A 20,309-nucleotide genomic window follows, 5' to 3' on the forward strand; every position below is an offset into this window, starting at 1 on the left:
ATGGGATTTATTCAAACCTCTGTAACCTAACAGTCTTTGGCTTCACCCAGAATTTTTTCCAACTGTTCCACATTCGCCTGTTCAGACACACACCCCCTCCTGACTTGGTCTATTCTTTTTGTTGTCATGTATTCTAATTGTGGGGAGTGAGTAGTCAGGTCATAAAACAATCCCCTCGACCCTCCGTACCTTTGTTTTTTGATTGTTCAGTGCAGCTTCGTGCTGCGGGTCATTGTATTAGGTGTACGCACCTTCGTATACATTTGTAGCTCACCCAACTCAATTGTGACGATTACCTTCCGCAGATCCAGACCTACCCTTCTCAGTTACCTTTGATTACATCTACCACATAACTGATAAATTATTTTGACAGTCATCTATTACATATACCTATTATAGATTGACATGTGTAGCTATATTTGTTTCACTTAGGATTTCTACACAGTGATTTGGACACGTTCAGCCTTTAATAACAGCCTTTGCCCCCGAGACTATACTATTGGTAGTGCATTCGATTTTTGGTTTCCCTACTAACTGTGTGTTTAACCTTCTTACTTGCTACATTGATCAAACACAGTCTTTTGATTCGGGCATGCGTGCCCGGCACCAATTCTAGTGAGACTAACTAATGTGTCTCGCTTGATATAAACGCATTTAAATTGCCCCGTCTGTTTTCCTTAAATAGCGCTCATTTCTTGCAACTTTAAGTACAGCGCCCCTGTTTTAAACAATAGGGGTTTTTCGAATATGCATGGCTCTCTGGGATTGCGGTCCCTTGTCCAGTGCGCAGACGCCAGTGTACAGCGGTTCACCGTTGAGCGCATGCGCAGTTGCACGCGTCTCCTGACTCAGCGCAGCGACGTCTGTTCAAAACACTCTCCCCAGGACCAATCCTGGACGGTAAGAGCTTGCCGGTTTTAGCGCGAAATCAGCTCCCACATGAATAATTAATCAATTACTATTCCCCTATAAAGAGAAGGCGGGCGGTAGGGGAAACACCTCCACTTCCGCTCGTTTCACACTAGGGGTACCGACGGACAGGTAAGAAGCAGATTGCGTCTGCTGTGTCAAACTTGGCAGTCCACCATTATTGTGACCAGCATTACCTGCCCTCACACTCTAGTCTGGGTTACCTGATATGCACTCAAAAAAGAGGGGCGTCGCTAGACTATTAAGGCTTCATTTTTTATGAATTGTTTAAAAGTGTGGTTTTTAAACTATGATCACATCCACATCTTAATCCTGGTGTCATCCAATGATATGCCCCCACTGTGTTTTGACAAGTGATAATCCAGAGGTATTTAGGAGTGCCTACTGGGTTTTTCTTGAAACATTTCGAAGCCCATCTGGTAACTGGAGCCCCTATTATCCCATTGATAACCTCCGTGTAGATAACCTGGTAGTCTGACATTTGGGTTTCCGTCACACGTTTGTTGGGTTTTGTGTAGAGCAATTTGGCTAGGCATGGAAGATGATGTTCACTTACTATGCCTTTTTTCTACACTATAGAGCGGGGCCTCATTCTCCCGAGCGGTTGCCGGGTGAGGTGGGGTCATCACCCACACAAAGCTGGGTATCACGATGAGGAAATGCCTCTGTGTGATGCAGCTAGTATGCTTTTTGCCTTAGCAATGCGGAATATATTTTGTTCTCGCATGTGTGTTGATCTGAGCGGTGTTTGTGTCTGTAGTTGGATGTTTGTGGGTGACTTTGTCATTTTTGACTATGTTATCTTTTGTTTTACGATAGGAAGAAGTCGTGTCTCCCTTCGTCCAGCGAACATTGGAATACAAAAGTTCCTGGTAGATATGTGACTTTTCATAAGCACAATTTTTTCTGTTCCTCATATCACCTATTTTTTTTAGTTGCAGTAGCAAGGTTATACAAAAGGTCCTGAAGAAAGCCGGGGTACATCCCCCAGAGGCTGAAACATGTCGACCATCTTGCTTAGCGCCATAGGGTAGTATTCAATCACCTGGCGTGTTTTTAAACCTTTGACACCTAGACCTCCATGTTTTGAAAAGTTGAGTCCGAGTAGTCAATTTTATTCACCTTTATTTTTTGAGCACTGCACTTTATCAATTTTATTACATTGAGGAGCAATGTACATAGAGTTTCTATGTTACCCTGGCACTAAATGACCGGGAGAATGTTTGAATATTTATCAATTCCTAAATGATGAAACTCCGCCAAATGGGTGGTCTGATGGGATTTATTCAAACCTCTGTAACCTAACAGTCTTTGGCTTCACCCAGAATTTTTTCCAACTGTTCCACATTCGCCTGTTCAGACACACACCCCCTCCTGACTTGGTCTACTCTTTTTGTTGTCATGTATTCTAATTGTGGGGAGTGAGTAGTCCGGTCATAAAACAATCCCCTCGACCCTCCGTACCTTTGTTTTTTGACGCTGATGACGAGCCCAGCTCGTCACGTAAAATGCGGTTTCGCAAAACTGCGCGTACGAGCGGAATTCCGCCCGCACGCATGCGGTTAACAAGGATGGCCATTAATTTGGCTGAGTATTCTAAATTGGCTTCCGCCCATTCTGTGAGCATCTCCGGATCGGGCGTCTCATAGCTTGGGGCTAAACTTTACCGCAGACCCCTAGGTACTCTGCCCACCTGTAAATACATGGTTAGTGATTTATTTTCCCACCATTTTGATTGTTCTTTCAACATAAGTTTTTCCAACTTTCTGAATAAACATATATATATATCACAATACTTTATACGAAAAGGCACATCAATATAAATCAAAAACCACATTTAGACAAAGTGTAGAGTATTTTGTATATGAATCGGCCCAGTTTAGAATTTAATCTAACTATTTCATCGTTCCAGGTGATTAGCGTCGACGTTTCGACCCCAAGGACTATTGCGATAGTTCAATCATCTAGTGGGAGCGGTTGGAGGGGGGGGGGGAATCTTCTTCAGGACTAAAAACAACATTTGTGACCTTCCATGAAGTTCCACCCTGATTCCTGTGAGAGCACGACAACTTCACAGCAAATGACCTGTATCAGACGTATTTCATCTTGATCTGCGGGTTGGATTAGTCCCACGCACGTTATGCCTGTATATCTCCACGTTCCAGCGCTCAGGGTTCCAACTGTAAAGCTCACTTTATATCCGCAATACTTTAGCCGGGCCTGCTGCCTCCACCAAACTGCTCCAAATACCCATCCAAGGCTATTAAGGCCTTTGAGAGATCTGTGGCCTTTAAGATTTTTTTCTAAGATCCTGGGAAAAATCTGCAGGCAGAAATGAAGTGTATACTTCCTCTTAACATTAACAGGGGCACTATTTATTGCAAAACAAAGCTTGCAATGCAGCATATCTTGACACAGTACATCAAGCAATGGTTTTCAGAAGTGACTGAGGCGAAGGACAGAAAAACTCTACTTTGGCAGACACCTCAAATGAATCCTTTGCCAAAATACTTCAGTCTGTCAAGGCAACTCAACATTTTTTTAAATCATGTTTTCTAATTATACAACTAAAACACATGAAAACGTTTTAATTGAGAGAATGTTGTTCCCTGCTCATTGAAATGAATAGGAAAACAGGATTACTTCGGGAGTAAAAAAGGTACACACCTGCAGCAAGAGAGCTCTGCACTGCTGTACTTCAGAGATTGTGCCAACTCTGAATTATGTTGCATCTGGTAAAGGTCTTCTTCACTGAGGTCCTCAGACAGTCGAACAATGAACTTTTCCTCACAGCAGTTGTCGAGAAAGGAGCAGAAAACATCCCAGCTGTGGAACTCCCTCCCATTTAAACGAGTCTCGGATGTTACAGCATAAACATGACACTGTGACAAATGTAAACAAAGATTTTTTTTATTACAAATTAGTTTTTTGTTTTTTTTTATTACTAAAAGTTTTTATAGAATGTAAACAAGCCAAATAGGGAACATATATGTACATCAAATACTAGAAGTAAATTTGCACTGACCAGCCGTTCATACTGTAAAACTAGCACTATGTTTAATGTTTAAGTGAGGGCAGGTGGAAAGTGCCTGGTAGGAGTCGACAGAAAAAATGAAAGTAATCAGTATTTATAGAATGGTTATTCCCTGCACATATAGATTGAAAGAACAAGTAATTTACCTTCCCTAACCGTCTTTCTGGTGGATAGTCAATCTAACTGCAAATTCCTAATTATGAATGCCCCCAGGCTCCCCTTTGAATTCAGAGATTTTTCTCAGCAATGCTCCTGTGCGCCAGCAGGTGGGGTCGTGTGGCTCCGTGTCCACTTCGTACTCCCCTGAAGTGGCACCGGAGCCATTAATATGTACCGCATATGCATGCTGAAAGTCCGTTTCTTTCTTGATTCTGTGCGCTTGGACGCAAAGCTCACCAGCTGATCAGATGCGACTGTGTGCAGATCTCTGAATTGGGATAATTTCATAAAAGGTGAAAAGCGTCCATTGGTCCAATAGAGGTATGGAAAATAAGAGTAAGAACCAAATTGGTCAGGCCTTTAAGAAAACTCATTACAAGAGGTGATTTAATTAAGGACGGTCGGTGTGGTAAATTCACATGGGCTGTCAAATAACCTTTTAAAGTGCCCACCGCAAACCCTTACTGAGTTAAACAGCACAAAAAAGAAAAACATTCCACAACTTGGGTATGTACAGCGAGAATTATACCAGGCCATACATTTATCACAATGTCCGGCATAAACAGTTTTTGTAGACTGATGCCTGGCTGCTAGAATGGCATACGCTACTGAAGATCGACAGCTGTTGCTCAGTCTGTACACATGGAGGTGTGCATTGTGGAGGCCCAGGAGTAGAGCAGGGCCCTGCTATGACAAAAAAAATACTTGCCCAGTGGCAGCTTCATTGAAGAGCAGATGCTCATGCCCAAACAATTCGGGTACAATTCTCTTCTGACCCAATTAGGAGCCATTTGAATGACTGGCAAGGGCCTGTCATTCCTGATCTTGAGAACTCTGGCAGGAGAAGTAGGGGGCAAGGCATACAAGAGTCCTATGGATGACTCTAGGGGGCATAAGCCAATGAGAGAAAGTCTTCTTGGGAACTTCAGTGCGCAGATGTTTTGACACTACGTGCTCTTGAAACGGTGAAAATAGATGGAGTTAGGGTTCTCCCTACTGCTGGAAGATGGCCTGCACCACCTCAAGGTATTGCTACCAACTCATCTGCTAGGCGTCGCTGGAGGGGTTTGTCCACACCAGAGCTCCAAGATTCCTCCAGGGGGAGTTCATGGCCAGAGCGATGCCCTGTCAACGCAGACAGTTATAGAGGAAGAGTCTCCGGACACAGGACATGAGACCCCCACTCTGCCTTCTTAATGGTAGTGGTGGTGTCTGTGCGAACCTGGACCAGCGTCCCTTTGATTGACGTCACGTTTTGCAGTCAACGGAACATCGCGCGAGGAGCAGGGGAGCAGAGCGGAACGAGTAGCAGGCGCGGAGCGCTGAGAAAATAACGCCGCCACCACAAGTGAACCCGCAGGGGAAACTACAGCTGCAGTCGGTGAGCAGCCGGTGAGCAGCAGAGGAGCTAAACTGGGCTGGGCTGCAAACTGCAAACCGGGGGGCGAGATTGGGACCGGGACCTGTTGGCTTGGTCTCCCGCTCGGCTCTGTGGCTTACTCCCTCCGCCCTGCCCCGCCTGCCGGCCCCCCAATACTGATCCGCCGAAGCGGCTAGTGAGAACTTTCCGTGTGGACTCCTGCAACACTGCCCCGGCATCTGTGGACTTCCCCACTCCGACTGCACAGCAGAGTCCGTTCTAATCCCTCCCACAGTGGTCAGTGGAAAAGCGAATCTTGCTTTGCCTCCGACGCCCCCTGGTGCAAGCGGGGAGGCGGAGGGCAGGATTCTTGGCCTTGGAAAATTGTAAGCTCCCCCCCTTGTGAGCCCGGCTGGCGTCATTCTCGACACGGTGGTTGCCTCCCCTGGCTGAGTCCGGGGGCACAGCCTGACATCACAGCCGGAAACACAGTCTCTTCGTCTGGACACGACCGTGAGGTAGCAGGCACTTCTCAGAGGTCGCTCCCACTCGCTCCTCCTCGAGCCCTGCCTTCCAGAGATAGCTCAGCTGCATAGCGCCTGGTACCACTTGTGCATATCGCTCCTGTATAGCGCCTGGTATCGTTTTACTTTAATTAATTAATTGTAATCTGCATTTGCCTGGTATCGTTTTTCAGCGGAATAATTTAATTTTATTAATTTGCTCAGTGCTCCTGCTTAGTGGCAACTTTACTGTCTATTCTATTTACAGCGCGTGTAGTGCATTTTGGCTATTTTAAGATCGACTGTGCCCCTGCTTAGAATCGCACTACCCCAACGCCATTTTGCTGTTGTTGTTGCTGTTTACCTGTCCCCGTGTCTCCTCCCCGCTTCCGCCTCCCAAGCTGACCCTCCCACGCTCCGCCCCCCCCCACTACCCATTTATGGACAGATGGACCCACGCGCAGCGTCCACGCGCTACGGCCGCGCCGAAGGTGCGCCAAAGGTAAGCCCGTCTGCGCCCGTCCGCGCCAAGACCGCGCCCAGCGCCCGTCCCCCTGCTCTACGCCGCTCCCAACCCCCCAGAGTAACTTATGATGCCGCTACTCTCCTCGCCCTCAACGCCGGACGCTCCCCACTTTGCTGCGAAGCTACCCCAGGACGTACCCACGGCCCTTTCTCCTGCCTCTCCTGTAAGTTCAACTGCGTCAGGACCCTCACCAAACACACTTCCCCCACACACAGCTCCGAACCCACCGACTTGAAATGCATCCTACTGAACACCCGCTCGGTCCACAGACATGCAACCGAACTCTGGGACCTAATCGACACTGCGTCACCTGACATCGCCTTCCTCACTGAAACATGGATGAATGCATCTTCTGCCCCCGACATCGCCATAGCCATACCGGACACTTACAAGATCATTCGAAAAGACCGCACCGATCAAACTGGAGGAGGCATCGCCATCATCCATAGAAACACCATCAAAATTACAACCAGCTCTGACGTCAATCTTGCAACCGCCGAACACCTCCACTTTCAGATCCACACAGACCCCAGGACCACACTTAGAGGAACCCTCATTTACAGGCCCCCAGGCACCCGATCTCAATTCAGCGACGTCATCACTGACTTCGTCAGCCCGCACGCCCTCGCCTCCGAGAACTACATTCTCCTAGGAGACCTCAACTACCACCTTGACAACATTCTCGACAACAACACCACCACCCTTCTGGACAACCTGTCCAATCTCGGACTCAAACAACTTGTTGACACCCCCACTCACATAGCCGGACACACGCTCGACCCTATCTTCACCTCCAGCAAGCACATCTCCTTCGATCATACTACAGCCCTCCACTGGACGGATCATAGCTGTGTTCACTTCAGCTACAAAACAACCCTGACCCACAACCGTTCACAACCCATTCCCCGAAGAAAATGGAACAAAATCACCACCGAACAACTCCTCACATCACTCAGCCAAAACACTCCCACCCTGGCAACGGATCCAGACCTAGCGGCCACCAACCTCAGACAATGGATTACCCACAGTGCGGACGAACTAGCACCCCTGAAAAAACACCAGTCGAAATCATCCAACAAAAAAGCTCCCTGGTTCAATGATGACCTTAAAAAATCCAAGAAGACATGCCGCACCCTGGAGAAGAATTGGAGAAAAGAACCAACCTCAGACAACATGGCCTCCCTCAAGACAGCCACCCGCAAACACCACCAACTGATTCGATCCGCCAAGAAATCAGCACTTAAGGACCGTCTCGACAACAATTCTCATAACAGCAAGGAACTCTTCAATATCGTCAAAGAATTCACCAACCCTCCCGCAGCATCCAACGACATCACAAACTCCCAAGACCTCTGCGATGCGCTATCCTCCTTTTTCTACAACAAAATTGCCGACATCCACAACAGCTTCAAGAATACTCCCAATGACCAACTCACCCCACCCGCTTCAGATCCCACCCCTCCAACTAACTACCTCAACTCCTGGAACCCAATCACCATTGAAGACACTATTCGCCTCATGAACTCAATCCACTCAGGCTCACCCTCTGACCCCTGTCCCCACCACATCTTCAACAAAGCTGACTCCATCATCGCTCCCCAACTCCGCGATGTCATCAACTGCTCCTTCGACTCCGCCACCTTTCCAGAAATATGGAAACACGCCGAACTCAGCGCCCTTCTGAAAAAACCAACAGCAGACCCCTCAGATCTGAAAAACTACCGACCCATCTCCCTCCTCCCTTTCCCGGCCAAAGTCATCGAGAAAGCCGTCAATAGCCAACTAGCAGCCTTCCTTGAATCCAACAACTCCCTGGATCCCTCACAGAACGGCTTTCGAGCCAAACACAGCACCGAAACCGCCCTCATTGCGGCGACCGACGACATCCGAGCACTCCTGGATAACGGTGAAACAGTGGCCCTCATTCTACTCGACCTCTCCGCCGCCTTCGACACTGTCTGTCACAACACCCTCATACAACGCCTCAACAACATCGGCATACAAGGAAAAGCCTTGGACTGGATCATCTCATTCCTAGCCGGGAGAACACAGAGAGTCCGACTCCCCCCATTCTACTCAGAGCCCACCGAAGTCATCTGCGGCGTACCTCAAGGCTCCTCACTCAGTCCCACCCTCTTCAACATCTACATGAGTCCCCTCGCCTCCATCGCACGTCAACACAACCTCAACATCATCTCCTACGCCGACGACACCCAGCTAATCCTTTCCCTCACCAAAGACCCCAACACCGCCAAAAACAACCTTCACGAAGGTATGAAAGAAGTAGCCGAATGGATGAAACAGAGCCGCTTAAAACTCAACTCAGACAAAACGGAGGTGCTCATCCTAGGATCCTCCCCCTCAGCTTGGGACGACTCCTGGTGGCCTTCCGCTTTGGGATCTGCGCCCACACCCACAGACCATGCACGTAACCTTGGCTTCATTCTAGACTCCTCCCTCTCAATGTCCAGACAAGTCAACGCCGTATCGTCCTCCTGCTTCAACGTCCTTCGCATTCTCAAAAAGATCTTCCGCTGGATCCCCCTCGAAACAAGAAAGACTGTCACCCATGCACTGGTCACGAGTCGTCTGGACTATGGCAACACACTCTACGCCGGAACTACAACAAAATTGCAGAAAAAGCTCCAGCGCATCCAAAACGCATCAGCGAGACTCATATTAGACATCCCGCGCCAAGAGCACATCACCGGTCACTTAAAAAACCTCCACTGGCTTCCCGTCAACAAAAGAATTACTTTCCGCCTTCTTACCCACGCACACAAGGCCCTTTATAATCTAGGACCCGAATGCCTCAACACCCGACTGTCCTTCTACTATCCCACCCGCCAACTAAGATCATCCAATCAAGCCCTCGCCGCAGTCCCGCGCATCCGAAAAACCACCATGGGTGGCAGATCCTTCTCCTTCCTGGCTGCCAAGACCTGGAACTCACTCCCCACCCACCTCCGCCTTACTCAGAATCACATCTCCTTCAGAAAAGAACTGAAAACATGGCTATTCGATAAAAAGTAAACCCCTCCCTCCAGCGCCTTGAGACCCTCTGGGTGAGTAGTGCGCTTTATAAATGCATGAACTTGAACTTTTCCAGGGAGGCAAAGGCCGTCATAAGAGGCAGTCGGCGTTGATGCAGGGAATCACGTCTGTCCAGCGTGGCCGGAGCCGGTAGTCAACTCCCTAGTGTGGCGAAGTGCTGCCAACGCTGTCACATCAGATCATAGTCACATCATAGTCACATCATAGTCACATCATAGTCACATCATAGTCACATCATAGTCACATCATAGTCACATCATAGTCACATCATAGTCACATCATAGTCACATCATAGTCACATCATAGTCACATCATAGTCACATCATAGTCACATCATAGTCACATCATAGTCACATCATAGTCACATCATAGTCACATCATAGTCACATCATAGTCACATCATAGTCACATCATAGTCACATCATAGTCACATCACAGTCACATCACAGTCACATCACAGTCACATCACAGTCACATCACAGTCACATCACAGTCACATCACAGTCACATCACAGTCACATCACAGTCACATCACAGAACGCGTCCGGAGCTGTGACTCACGACTTACGACACTAGCGATACTAGCGCGGCGGTGTGACAACCATTGCCTTGAGTCAGCAGGAGCCACAAGGCATCTCTAACGCAGCTGCAATCGCAGAACCACTCGCACGCGTTAGCCTGGAGCCGCTAGGCAGAACTTAAACGCGGTCAAAGCCTCATGCAGCAAGGTCAGTTGAATAGCTCAATAGCTTAATAGCTAACAGGTTAGCAGCCCCGATAGTCCAATTATCTAATAAAAAAAGGCTTTATTCCAACTCTTAACTAACTCTTAACTTCCAACTCTAACCACCTGTAACAATATCAATCTTCCCTTTCGCGATCCCAGTGTACTCACAACCATGAGGACAAGAAATTCAAACCTAGTCCAACACCAAGAGAAGCCTCGCCTCCACAAATCAGCAAGGCGGCAAAAGGCAAAGCTGCTCCACCCCCAAGAAGAGGGAGCTCTGAACCAGGGTCAGGCCCCAAGGAGGACCAGCAAATAGGAGACATACTAGCAGTATCAGCACCCGCAACTCCATCAGGAAGGGCTCCCAGTCCAGACAAACCTATGGCCAACAGGACCAGTCTCAGTACTACAAAGAGAACAACTTGTACAGACGGTAACAGAGATATAAGAGAATTCCTGCACCCCACAGCACCTGATGAACCTAGGAGGGCTGTGTGCCCACCATGCATATCACGTACGGGAAAAACCACCAGAATCGTCAGCATGCTAACAGACGCCGATAGATCGATAGGAACCCACTCACCCAGGCGTTCAGCCACTCCACTTTCACCAGAAATAATCATTTCTCGAGGGGACAGAATACCAGAAATAAACACGATACCAGCCAAGCCCATCCATAACAGTCCACTCAGCTCAGCCCCTCAAAGATTAGGGGACACGCAATCGGGCCCTGCAGCTAATGGAATCAACAGAGCTAACAGAGCCAACGGAACCAAAGCACACACAATTAGTGAAACAATACAAACACCAGAAACAAATTTCTTAAATCTCAGTGATTTCCCACAAGATTCTTGGATCCTTAGTCCTCGAAGTGGGGGGATGGAAAAAGAACAGAAGCCCCCAATAATAGGAAATCACTTAGCACTACTTAACGAAGCCTTGATTTCAATGGCAAACGCGGCAATAATGCACGCAGACAAACTTGACGCTCAAATAAACATGTAGACAAACAGTTGCTGGCCTGATTTCAGGGATAGACTCCAAACTGGAACATCTGAACTCACTAATACACAGAGCCCAGGCTAATACCACATCAACAGTCAAACCAGAGAGCTGCGGCTGCAGCCCCATATTGCTCAAACTAGAAAAACTTCCAGATATAATGAACACGCTAATCGACGACCTTAAGAATGAAGTTAGCAGGCAACGTAACAACTCACACTCACACTCCCAGCAAAACACCAAGGAGCCTTCCAATATAAAAGAGGCACAAACTAGCGACATAGAATCCTCGCAAGACACGATAAGGGCAGCGACCAAGCTTTTAGGCAGGGCTGACGACACTGGAACAAAAATCAGCCCCAACCCGGACAACAACCATGGTGATCATAACCTAAAGCTAGCAAGCCCTGACACCTATCATCTTTCCCGAAAAAATTAAAAAAGCTGAATAAACAGAGAAAAAACAAATCCATCAACAATGGCTCCATTCGGAAATGGTTGCTGCCTGAAAATCAGGAGACCGTCGCCCACATCAATGACCAATATGAGACCAATATTTCAACAAAGAATGAACCCACAGACAAAAACACTGTGGGCTCAGAAGTACTAGGTAAGACTAACTCTGAAATCAACTTGACCACCACTGTGGATCACTCCTCAGGCCACCAGTTAGACCCTATGGACACGAGTGAACAAAAAACAAAGCTGGTGTGCCCACCAATCACAAGGACAACAAGCCGGGGAAGGAAATCAGGACTTGCAGAGAGATTGGGAAGCCAACTTAAAAATCACCCTGCTCACTAAATCATTGAATATAAGAACGAGCAGCAGGAACCAAGAAACACCAAAAACAAATAAACAAACCACCAGGACAGCACCAGACCATAGGGCATCTCAAGGCAACATGGAGTCTACAGAGACCAGCGAGACGAAACAAAGGCCATCCAGACCACGCTCTGAGACGACAGTGCAGCAGACGGCGGTCACATCAAACCGGGTAGAAGCTTGTTTGGACACCCTGGCACAGGCAACCTCAAACTCTACAAAGGCCCACGACCTGCAGGAGGCAATCACCCTACAAAATCTGACATCTACAAACCACTACGACCGGAAAATACTGCTGTACCCTGCATATGTCTCACAGGGTACGTGGGACATCGTTAACCGCAGCAATCTTCTAAAACTCTGCAAATATTCCAGGTCTAGAAAAGACAAAAACAACGGACATTGAGAGTATTTCTTTCCTTACCCCAGGCCCAAATGAGACAAACGAGACCACAGAGCTAATCTTTACCAATCTAACCATGGCTGAGGCCTTGAAAAGAAACCAAATGCTACTGGAAAGCTGGGGTATAAAAATGGTGACCCAGCCTGCGCTAAAATATCCAATGATCTTAAAAAACAGAGACTTGAAGTACCCATCAGCACGCCAGGAACAGAATACTCAAAAGAAGCCAGTCATGAACGCCTTGTTCTATTCAGCGACACAAGTCGAGTCCATCCTCCATGGGACCGAAGGCGGCACAAATATAAGCCTCACCAACGAAAGTCTCATGAAAATTACAACAAGTTTGAGACAGGGCACCTGCTCTTGTTCAATTAAGGGGAACACCAGCAAAGACTGGTCTTGGTTGCCACGGACTTTAAACCCCAGCCCCTAACACCAGTCCCTCTGTAAGCAAGGAGATCGCTCAGCACCGGTCGAAAAATGGTTCAGCTAAGCACAGCAATCCGACGCTCAGCATTCGTAGATTGAACATTATGACTTGAAACGTCGCAGGGATTACAAAGCGCGTGCAAAACCGAGCGGCATTGGCATTCTTGGAAGGAGCAGACTTAATTTGCACCCAAGAAACATGGGTAACAAAACCAATATCAATAAGAGGGTACGCAGAATATTGCAAACCAGCCATCAAAGACAATATATTTGGAAGACCCTCAGGAGGGATATCCATCTACATCAAGCACTCGCTGAAAGTTCATTTTTCAGAAAAAAAACCACATCAAACATGTTTCTGGCGGGCATTGTGAAAGGTCTCTCCACGACCAACGGCCCACTTCCAATACTCTTAATTAATGTCTACTTCAACTCTCATGGGCCGGGCGCCAAGGAAAAACTGATCCTGCTGATAAGTCAGATAGAATCTCTGCTCTTACAATTCGCATCAATGGAATCCATCATCCTTGGGGACCTCGACACACAATATAAGGGTCACTACAACACAAAGCAACCATTCCGGGGCTACAGATGCTTACAATGCCCTAATACAGACCTACAACCTGTTAACAGCACACTCTCTGTTCTTAAGGATCAACCCAGGGGCTTTCTTTGCTCCCACATACAACAATCAAACGACAATAGACTATATCATACTAAGCGAAAAAATACAAAATCTATTGTCGAACTACATAGTGCACCCGCGAAACGAAAGCGACCATGCCACCCTATCAACTACATTGAACCTCACGGCAGACACACGCCATACGTTATGCTGCTTTGGGGCATCTAATGGAGAAGAACTGCACAAGCTACCAAGAAGAATCAAATGGGGGCCAGTGCCAAACAATAAGTTTGACAAATGGGAAAAAACATGGGCACGCTGGCCACTTAGCGCAAATAACAGGGGCGCTATAGAAGAATGGGATCGATCCGCCAGCAAATTAGCCTCACTGCTCCGAGGAGACATAACAAGCACAATCCCCCGACACCCATCACATACTTTTGGAATTATCCCAGCAATTAAAGAGAGTGCCAAACAACTAAATGCCAAACGCAGAGCTTACTGGAAAACCGGCACAGCATTGGCCAAAAGGCTATTTAAAGAAGCCGTAAAAAGTCACTCGAAGAAGGTCTGGGCCGCAAAACGCGAATGCATCGAGGCAAAATGGCTAAAGATTTTTGACCTGCTGAGACACTGCAAATCCCAAGAGTTTGGGAGATACCTAAACACCCTAACTCAAGGAGACAATCACAGAGAGAACTAACTCACTCGATGCACGCACCTGGGTCGGCCATGTAGAAACACTGTACAAAGAAGATCGAAGTAGACCTTCCTCAAATAAAGGCCTTAACACGAGTGAAGAACTAGACACCGCCGCTCATATATCGGAAACATTGGATGACGCCCTCCCAGGAAAAATTTTAGTTTGCACAATCCTAAACAAAATTAGACATAACGGGGCACCGGGCCCTAATGGCCTGCCTGGCTCCCTCTTCAGGGCGGACACAGACTTCTGGACAGAAAATTTGACCCAGCTATACACAGAATGTCGGCTCTTGGGAGATGTTCCAGACTCCCGGAGAGGGTCGCTCCTGCACCCAATACACAAGAAAGGGCCGAAATCGGATCCAAAAAATTACCGCATGATTGCCCTGTTGGACATCGAGGGCAAGGCCTATGCAAGTACCCTTCTGGCGGAACTATCAAGCTGGGTCAGCACTGAAGGACTTTTGCCCTTCTTCCAAACAGGGTTTAGACCTGGGGCATCAACGGTGGACAACATAACTGCCCTCTCATATCTAGCCCAACAAGCTGTGTCCCGCAAAAGCCTCCCTCTCTTCGCTTGTTTTATTGACTACTCTGCAGCGTTCGATGGCGTAGATCGTTCCACCCTTTGGCAGAAGCTGGCACGCTGGAACATCAACCAAGCTCTATTAAAAGCAATTCAATCTCTGTATCTTAGAACGTGGGTCAGAATTAAACTCGCGCGCGATTCTGCAACAGAGAAAATCGAAACGGACTGCGGCCTAAAGCAAGGGTGCGTCTTAGCCCCGTTGCGCTTCAATTTACACACCGCAGACATGGGCCAAGCTTTGACTGGAGCCACGCTAGCAACACCTAGGATTGGGGACACTAAGATCAAACTAATGCAATACGCTGATGACCTGGTACTCCTAGATCACGCTAAAATAGGCTTACAAAAAGCACTCACGGCTCTGGCAAGTTACAATGTTAAAAATAAGCTGGTGGCCAACCCATCCAAATCCAAAATAGTAATTTTTGGGCATTACCCCCCAAAAAAACTAGCAAAATGGAGGCTTGGCCAGCTGACTCTGGACTGTACACAGCATTACAACTAATTGGGAGTCTGGTTTAGCGAAACAGGCCGCACAGGAGTCCATCTCCACAGAATTCAAACCAAAGGGAAAAGCATCGCTTAGGCCCTCTGCAAGCTACACGCCACTCTACATAGCCCCACAACAACGGCCATTCAAAGAGTTTTGAGGGCAAAATTAACGCCATCCCTTCATTTCGCACAACAGGCGTTTCCAGGAAAACTAGCTAAAGACCTAGAAAAAATCCACTGTACTGCACATAAAAAGCTATTCCATCTACCTGCCTGCACCAGGAACACTCAAGTGCGTCTAGAATTCAGGATGGACAGAAGTCTGGTTTTGCGTTGGTTTTGGGAAGACCACGTTGCAGAAGGTATCCAGTAGAAACGTGCTGACTGTAAACAGCCTGCATGCCCCCTTAAATTCTTGGTGCCCAAAGGAGTGCCAGCAAGAGCGGTAAGGGTCCCGAAGATGCGCAACATGGCTTCTTTAAAAGTCTCTACTGGTTGCGACATCAATGGACCCGGGAATTCGGGTAGCATCGGTATGAGCTGTGGAATCAGTTTCGTGGCCGGAGATCAGGACTGAGACCTCGATGGAAGAGTCCTACTTGGACTCTTTGTGATTTTTTTTTTTTTACTTTGATTTACTTGACAACTTTGAGTTTAAGAAGAACTTTAGTGGAAATGGCCTTTAGGACAGTAATGGGTCGTAGACGTCAACTTCGATCAAGAATGGGCATTCATTCATTGGAAACTAAGAGGGTGATTTGCTTTGGGATTCATCCAGGTGCAGTCCCAGCAGGACTTGGAGTAATGTGAAGAACATAGCTACCAAAGACTTATCTGGTGGGAATTTGTCACAGACATTTAAGAGTAGCAGTCCTTACAAGATGTAACCCCTGTAGTGTTCAGTAGCAGGGAATATTTCTTTAAAAAATGAGAAACAGGCTAAAGAAGCAATGGGGAACCGACAGCGCATATTTGTATCACCCCAGAGGTGACGCTGGAGCCGCAAAGTAAACACTACCTGCTGGCATGCGAAAGTGATGCTGGCAAAAATCTGTATCTAGTCTGGCTCCTGGAGGTATTCACAAGGTGAGCAATCTGCGGTTAGATGCATCAATCATAAATTATGGAATTATAACTTGCATTTAACTAACTGTTTGTAGCTTGTATTGTAGATCACATGATGCACACAATCCCGTTATCTAGTGTTGGGTTTGGCATATTACACGTTGTCCAATTCTAAAACGTTACCTTTGGTTTTATGAATAACTTGTGAACATTAAGCCAAAACACCACAGCATCAGAGCGCAAGCACTACCTTTGGGTATTTTTTTTTCCACCCATCGGAAGAGGTATGTTAACATAAGTATGAAATGCTTAGTAACGACAACTATCGGCCTATGTACTTTCTGAAGGAAGCTGGAACTGTACATACTATACCAAAGTAAGGTATAGTGTGCACAGAGTCCAATGGAACCCCAAAGGTAGGCAGCGGTAAAATTAGATAGAACCTTACTCTTTATTTGTGGTAGTGTGGTCGAGTAGTAAGGAAGTATCAGAGGACAGTGTTAAGCTTTTGTTGTACACACTCAAAGACTGAACTTAAGACCATTTGTGTTGGTATGAAATATTTTATTTATTTTATTTCTAGAACCAAGCAAGCCTGGCACAGATCAGCAATAAATTCTTTACAGTAGTAAATGCAGATTATAAAACAGTTCAATTGCAATTGTAAATGTACTATGGTTTGACTTACAGTATTGTTTCAGAGAAATGCAATCACTTGTAAATACAGTACGTAGACTTGAATGGGATTTTTCATTAAAATAGCAGGTAAGTTACTTTTCTTACTCAGTGCTGTATGCAGCACTGAGACATTTCCTGTAAATATGTGAGTAAAAGCGTTTTTGTTGAATCGTACACTTTTAATGAATTTCCTTAGATTTCAAAACTCCACACTTTCAGGATAAAGTGTCAATGTTATCCTCTGGAGGAAAATATGGTTATCGGTTTTTAGGTAAGTAATCTGTCTTTAGAGTGGAGGGTCTGGGGTTAGACTCAGGGGTCCCCCAGGGTCAGTGATGCACTCTTGTTACACCATCAGCGGCACTAAGGCGGCAGGGTGTAGTGTGTTGAGGCCCATTATCCAATGCAGGATAGGGCGCCACTGGTTGGTGGCTGCTGGCAATCAGGCCACTGGGTTGTGGGAGCACAGCTCCTGGACTTTAGCTCATGGCAAACTGGGAAACAAATTAGCACCAAAGGTGCACCCTCAGTGGCACTAGGGCGGCTGGGTGTAGGGTGCGGTCTCGAGGTCGGATGACCTGTTTCCAATGGAGAACCTCCGGTTTGCAAAAGCACTGCAGGCAGGGAGGCGAAGGACTTCTGGGTGCGACCACCACTTCGAGAGGTAAGTTGGGAAGTTAGGGGTTAGTTAGGCACCGTCGGTTGGGGCACACAAGGCCGTGGGGCGCCGGGTGCAGGGGTGCCTTTTGGGGTCCTATCTTATTACCAGCTCCTGGTCGCAGTTGGGGGGGCATTCTGGATTTAGGCTGCAGGTGTCGCCTGGAGCTTTAGGCAGGTCAGGGGTCGCCCGATCTCGGTTCAGGATCGGCGGGATGACCTCCTTGTGGTGTTTACCCACTCAAGCTCGGGCCGTGGAAGGCGGACACAGATTCGCGGTCTCCGGCTGCTGCCAGAGGTTGCAATTGAACAGATCCAGTGTTCACAGGAGAATTAGCCTTTGGAAGTGAAGGCAGGCAGGTCCTCCGGGGTTTGTGAGGCTGCTGGCTGCAGGACACCAGGAGTTTGCAGAAGCAGGTTTGAGGGAGAGACAGGCCGGTAGAGCTGGGGCCAAGTAAGTGGGCGTCTTCCTCTTGTTAGCTGCCGCACAGCTGTTCGGTCCTTCTTTTCTTCTGGTTTCTTGTCTGGATCTGAGGAAGCAAGGTTCAGGGGTGCCCTAAATACTAGATTTAGGGGTGTTACAGGTAGGTAAAAGGCAGGAACCAATGGGTCCCTTCCCTGGGGTGGGTACACCCCCTATATGCCACCCTCCAGTTGGAGGGGGCATGTGCCTGTCCTTGGTTGGCTGAGTCCCCCCATCTTCAAGATGGCGTGGCCTGAGAGTTGTGCGTCACCTCACCTCCCCCACCTGAGGGGTGGAGTTGGCAGAGGTGGGCACACCTCTCCTCCTCACTTGTTATTCCCGCCGGTTCTCCCGCCTAAAGTGGGGCTCAGAACCAGTGGGGACCAGTTGCTGAAAGCAGCAATTGACCTGGGGAAGCTCACAAAGGCGGCAAGCCTTTGAAGCTTCCCCTTCGTGAACCCTGCCCATCTGGGGAGAGGAGGCTTGGCACCTCGTCCCAGGATGTGCATTGTTTCAGGCTCCACAGAGCATCAGGCTCTCGACCCAGGAGTCCAGAAACATGTCTGGTGGTGGCAGCTGAAAGGAGCCACTCAGCCAGGACACTACAGGTGGGTTCGTTTTCAGGGGGCATCTCTAAGATGCCCTCTGTGTGCATTTTTCATTCAATCCCACACAGGCATCAGTGTGGGTTTAATGTGCTGCTAAGTTTGATACCAAACTTCTCAGTTGTCAGTGTAGCCATTATGGTGCTGTTGAGTTCGTAATGACAAACTTCCAGCACCATATACTCTTAATGGCAGCACTGTACTTACAATGTCTAAGAATGGACTTACACACTGTAAGCGTAAAAGGCTAATACACCTGTACCCTCACCACTGATATAGAGCACCCCACTAGAGGGATGACTGATCTATGCTAGGGCAGTGGGTTGTAGGCATTGGCACACAGGGATGTGTGCCATGTTGACTCTTTACTTTGTTCTGCACCAAAACACGCGGTCTGCAAAGGCAGTGTGTGAGTGTAGTGGTACAGGACCTCGAAGGGTGGCACATGAAGTGCTGCAGCCCTTAGAAGACTTCTCTGGTCTCAGTGCCCTGGGTACCTGTGGTACCACTTAGCATGAGCTGACCTTTGGCCAGAGATGCCAATTGGGTTTAGGCTTCAGTGCAGTTTTAGGGAAAGACCAGAGGCCCTGAGTACCGGATTAGCAGGAGCCCAGGTCAAACTCAGTCAAAGTACATCAGCAATTCAGAAAAAAGTGGGGCCATCCTTGCAGAAAGAGGGCACTTTGACACTTTCCATCCAGGAGATGGTGGGCAATGATGCAAGAAAGTGCCCTCTTTTTGCATAGTTGCCCCCACTTTTTGTTAAACTGCTGATGTTCTTTGACTGAGTGTGCCCTGGCCTCCAGCTAAGCAGGTACCCAGGGCCTATGTTCTTTCCCTAAACTGCATTGAAGACAAAACCCAAGTGGAACTCTTTGGCCACAGGCAGTCCCTTGTAAAAGGTACCACAGGTACCATGGACACTGTGGCCTGGGAAGGTCCCTAAGGGCTGCAGCACTTATTGTGCCACCTTTAGAGGCCCTGTACCTACACATACACCTACCTACACACCCACAGAAACACACACACAGATACCCCCCCTCCAACCCCCCCTTTGCAGGCTGCAAGTTTTGGTGCAGAACAAAGTGAAGCGTCGACATGTCACACATCCAATGTGTGCCATGCCTACAACCCACTGCCCTGGCGTAGGTCAGCCACCCCTCTAGCTGGGTGCACTATACCAGTGGTGAGGGTACTTGTGCATGAGTCCTGTACCCCTACGGTGTCTAAGCCAATTCTTAGCCATTGTAAATGCAGTAATGCCATCAAGAGTATATGGTGCTGGGAGTTTGTCATTACAAACTCCACAGTACCATAATGGCTTTACTGAAAACTGGGAAGTTTGGTATCAACCTAATCAGCACAATAAACCTACCCTGATGCCAGTGTGAGATTTAATGAAAAATGCACACAGAGGGCATCTTAGAGATGGCCCCTATAAAATGACCTAACACTAGTGTAAAGGCTGAGTGGCT

The 20,309-nt window shown here is 47.8% G+C and overlaps 1 protein-coding gene across 3 annotated transcripts in view; it reads right to left on the reverse strand.

Annotated features, from left to right (window-relative positions):
* Nucleotides 1-20,309, reverse strand: part of LOC144770363 (uncharacterized) — a 918,549-nt gene that overhangs the window by 792,845 nt on the left and 105,395 nt on the right. For all 3 annotated transcript variants that reach the window (XM_078654830.1, XM_078654829.1, XM_078654828.1), the window contains exon 7: nt 3,598-3,812. In XM_078654830.1, coding sequence (XP_078510956.1) covers nt 3,598-3,812 — 215 coding nt within the window. The remainder of the gene's footprint in view (nt 1-3,597; nt 3,813-20,309) is intronic.

Source organism: Lissotriton helveticus, chromosome 7 (assembly GCF_964261635.1).
Source record: "Lissotriton helveticus chromosome 7, aLisHel1.1, whole genome shotgun sequence".
Classification (NCBI taxonomy): domain Eukaryota; kingdom Metazoa; phylum Chordata; class Amphibia; order Caudata; family Salamandridae; genus Lissotriton; species Lissotriton helveticus.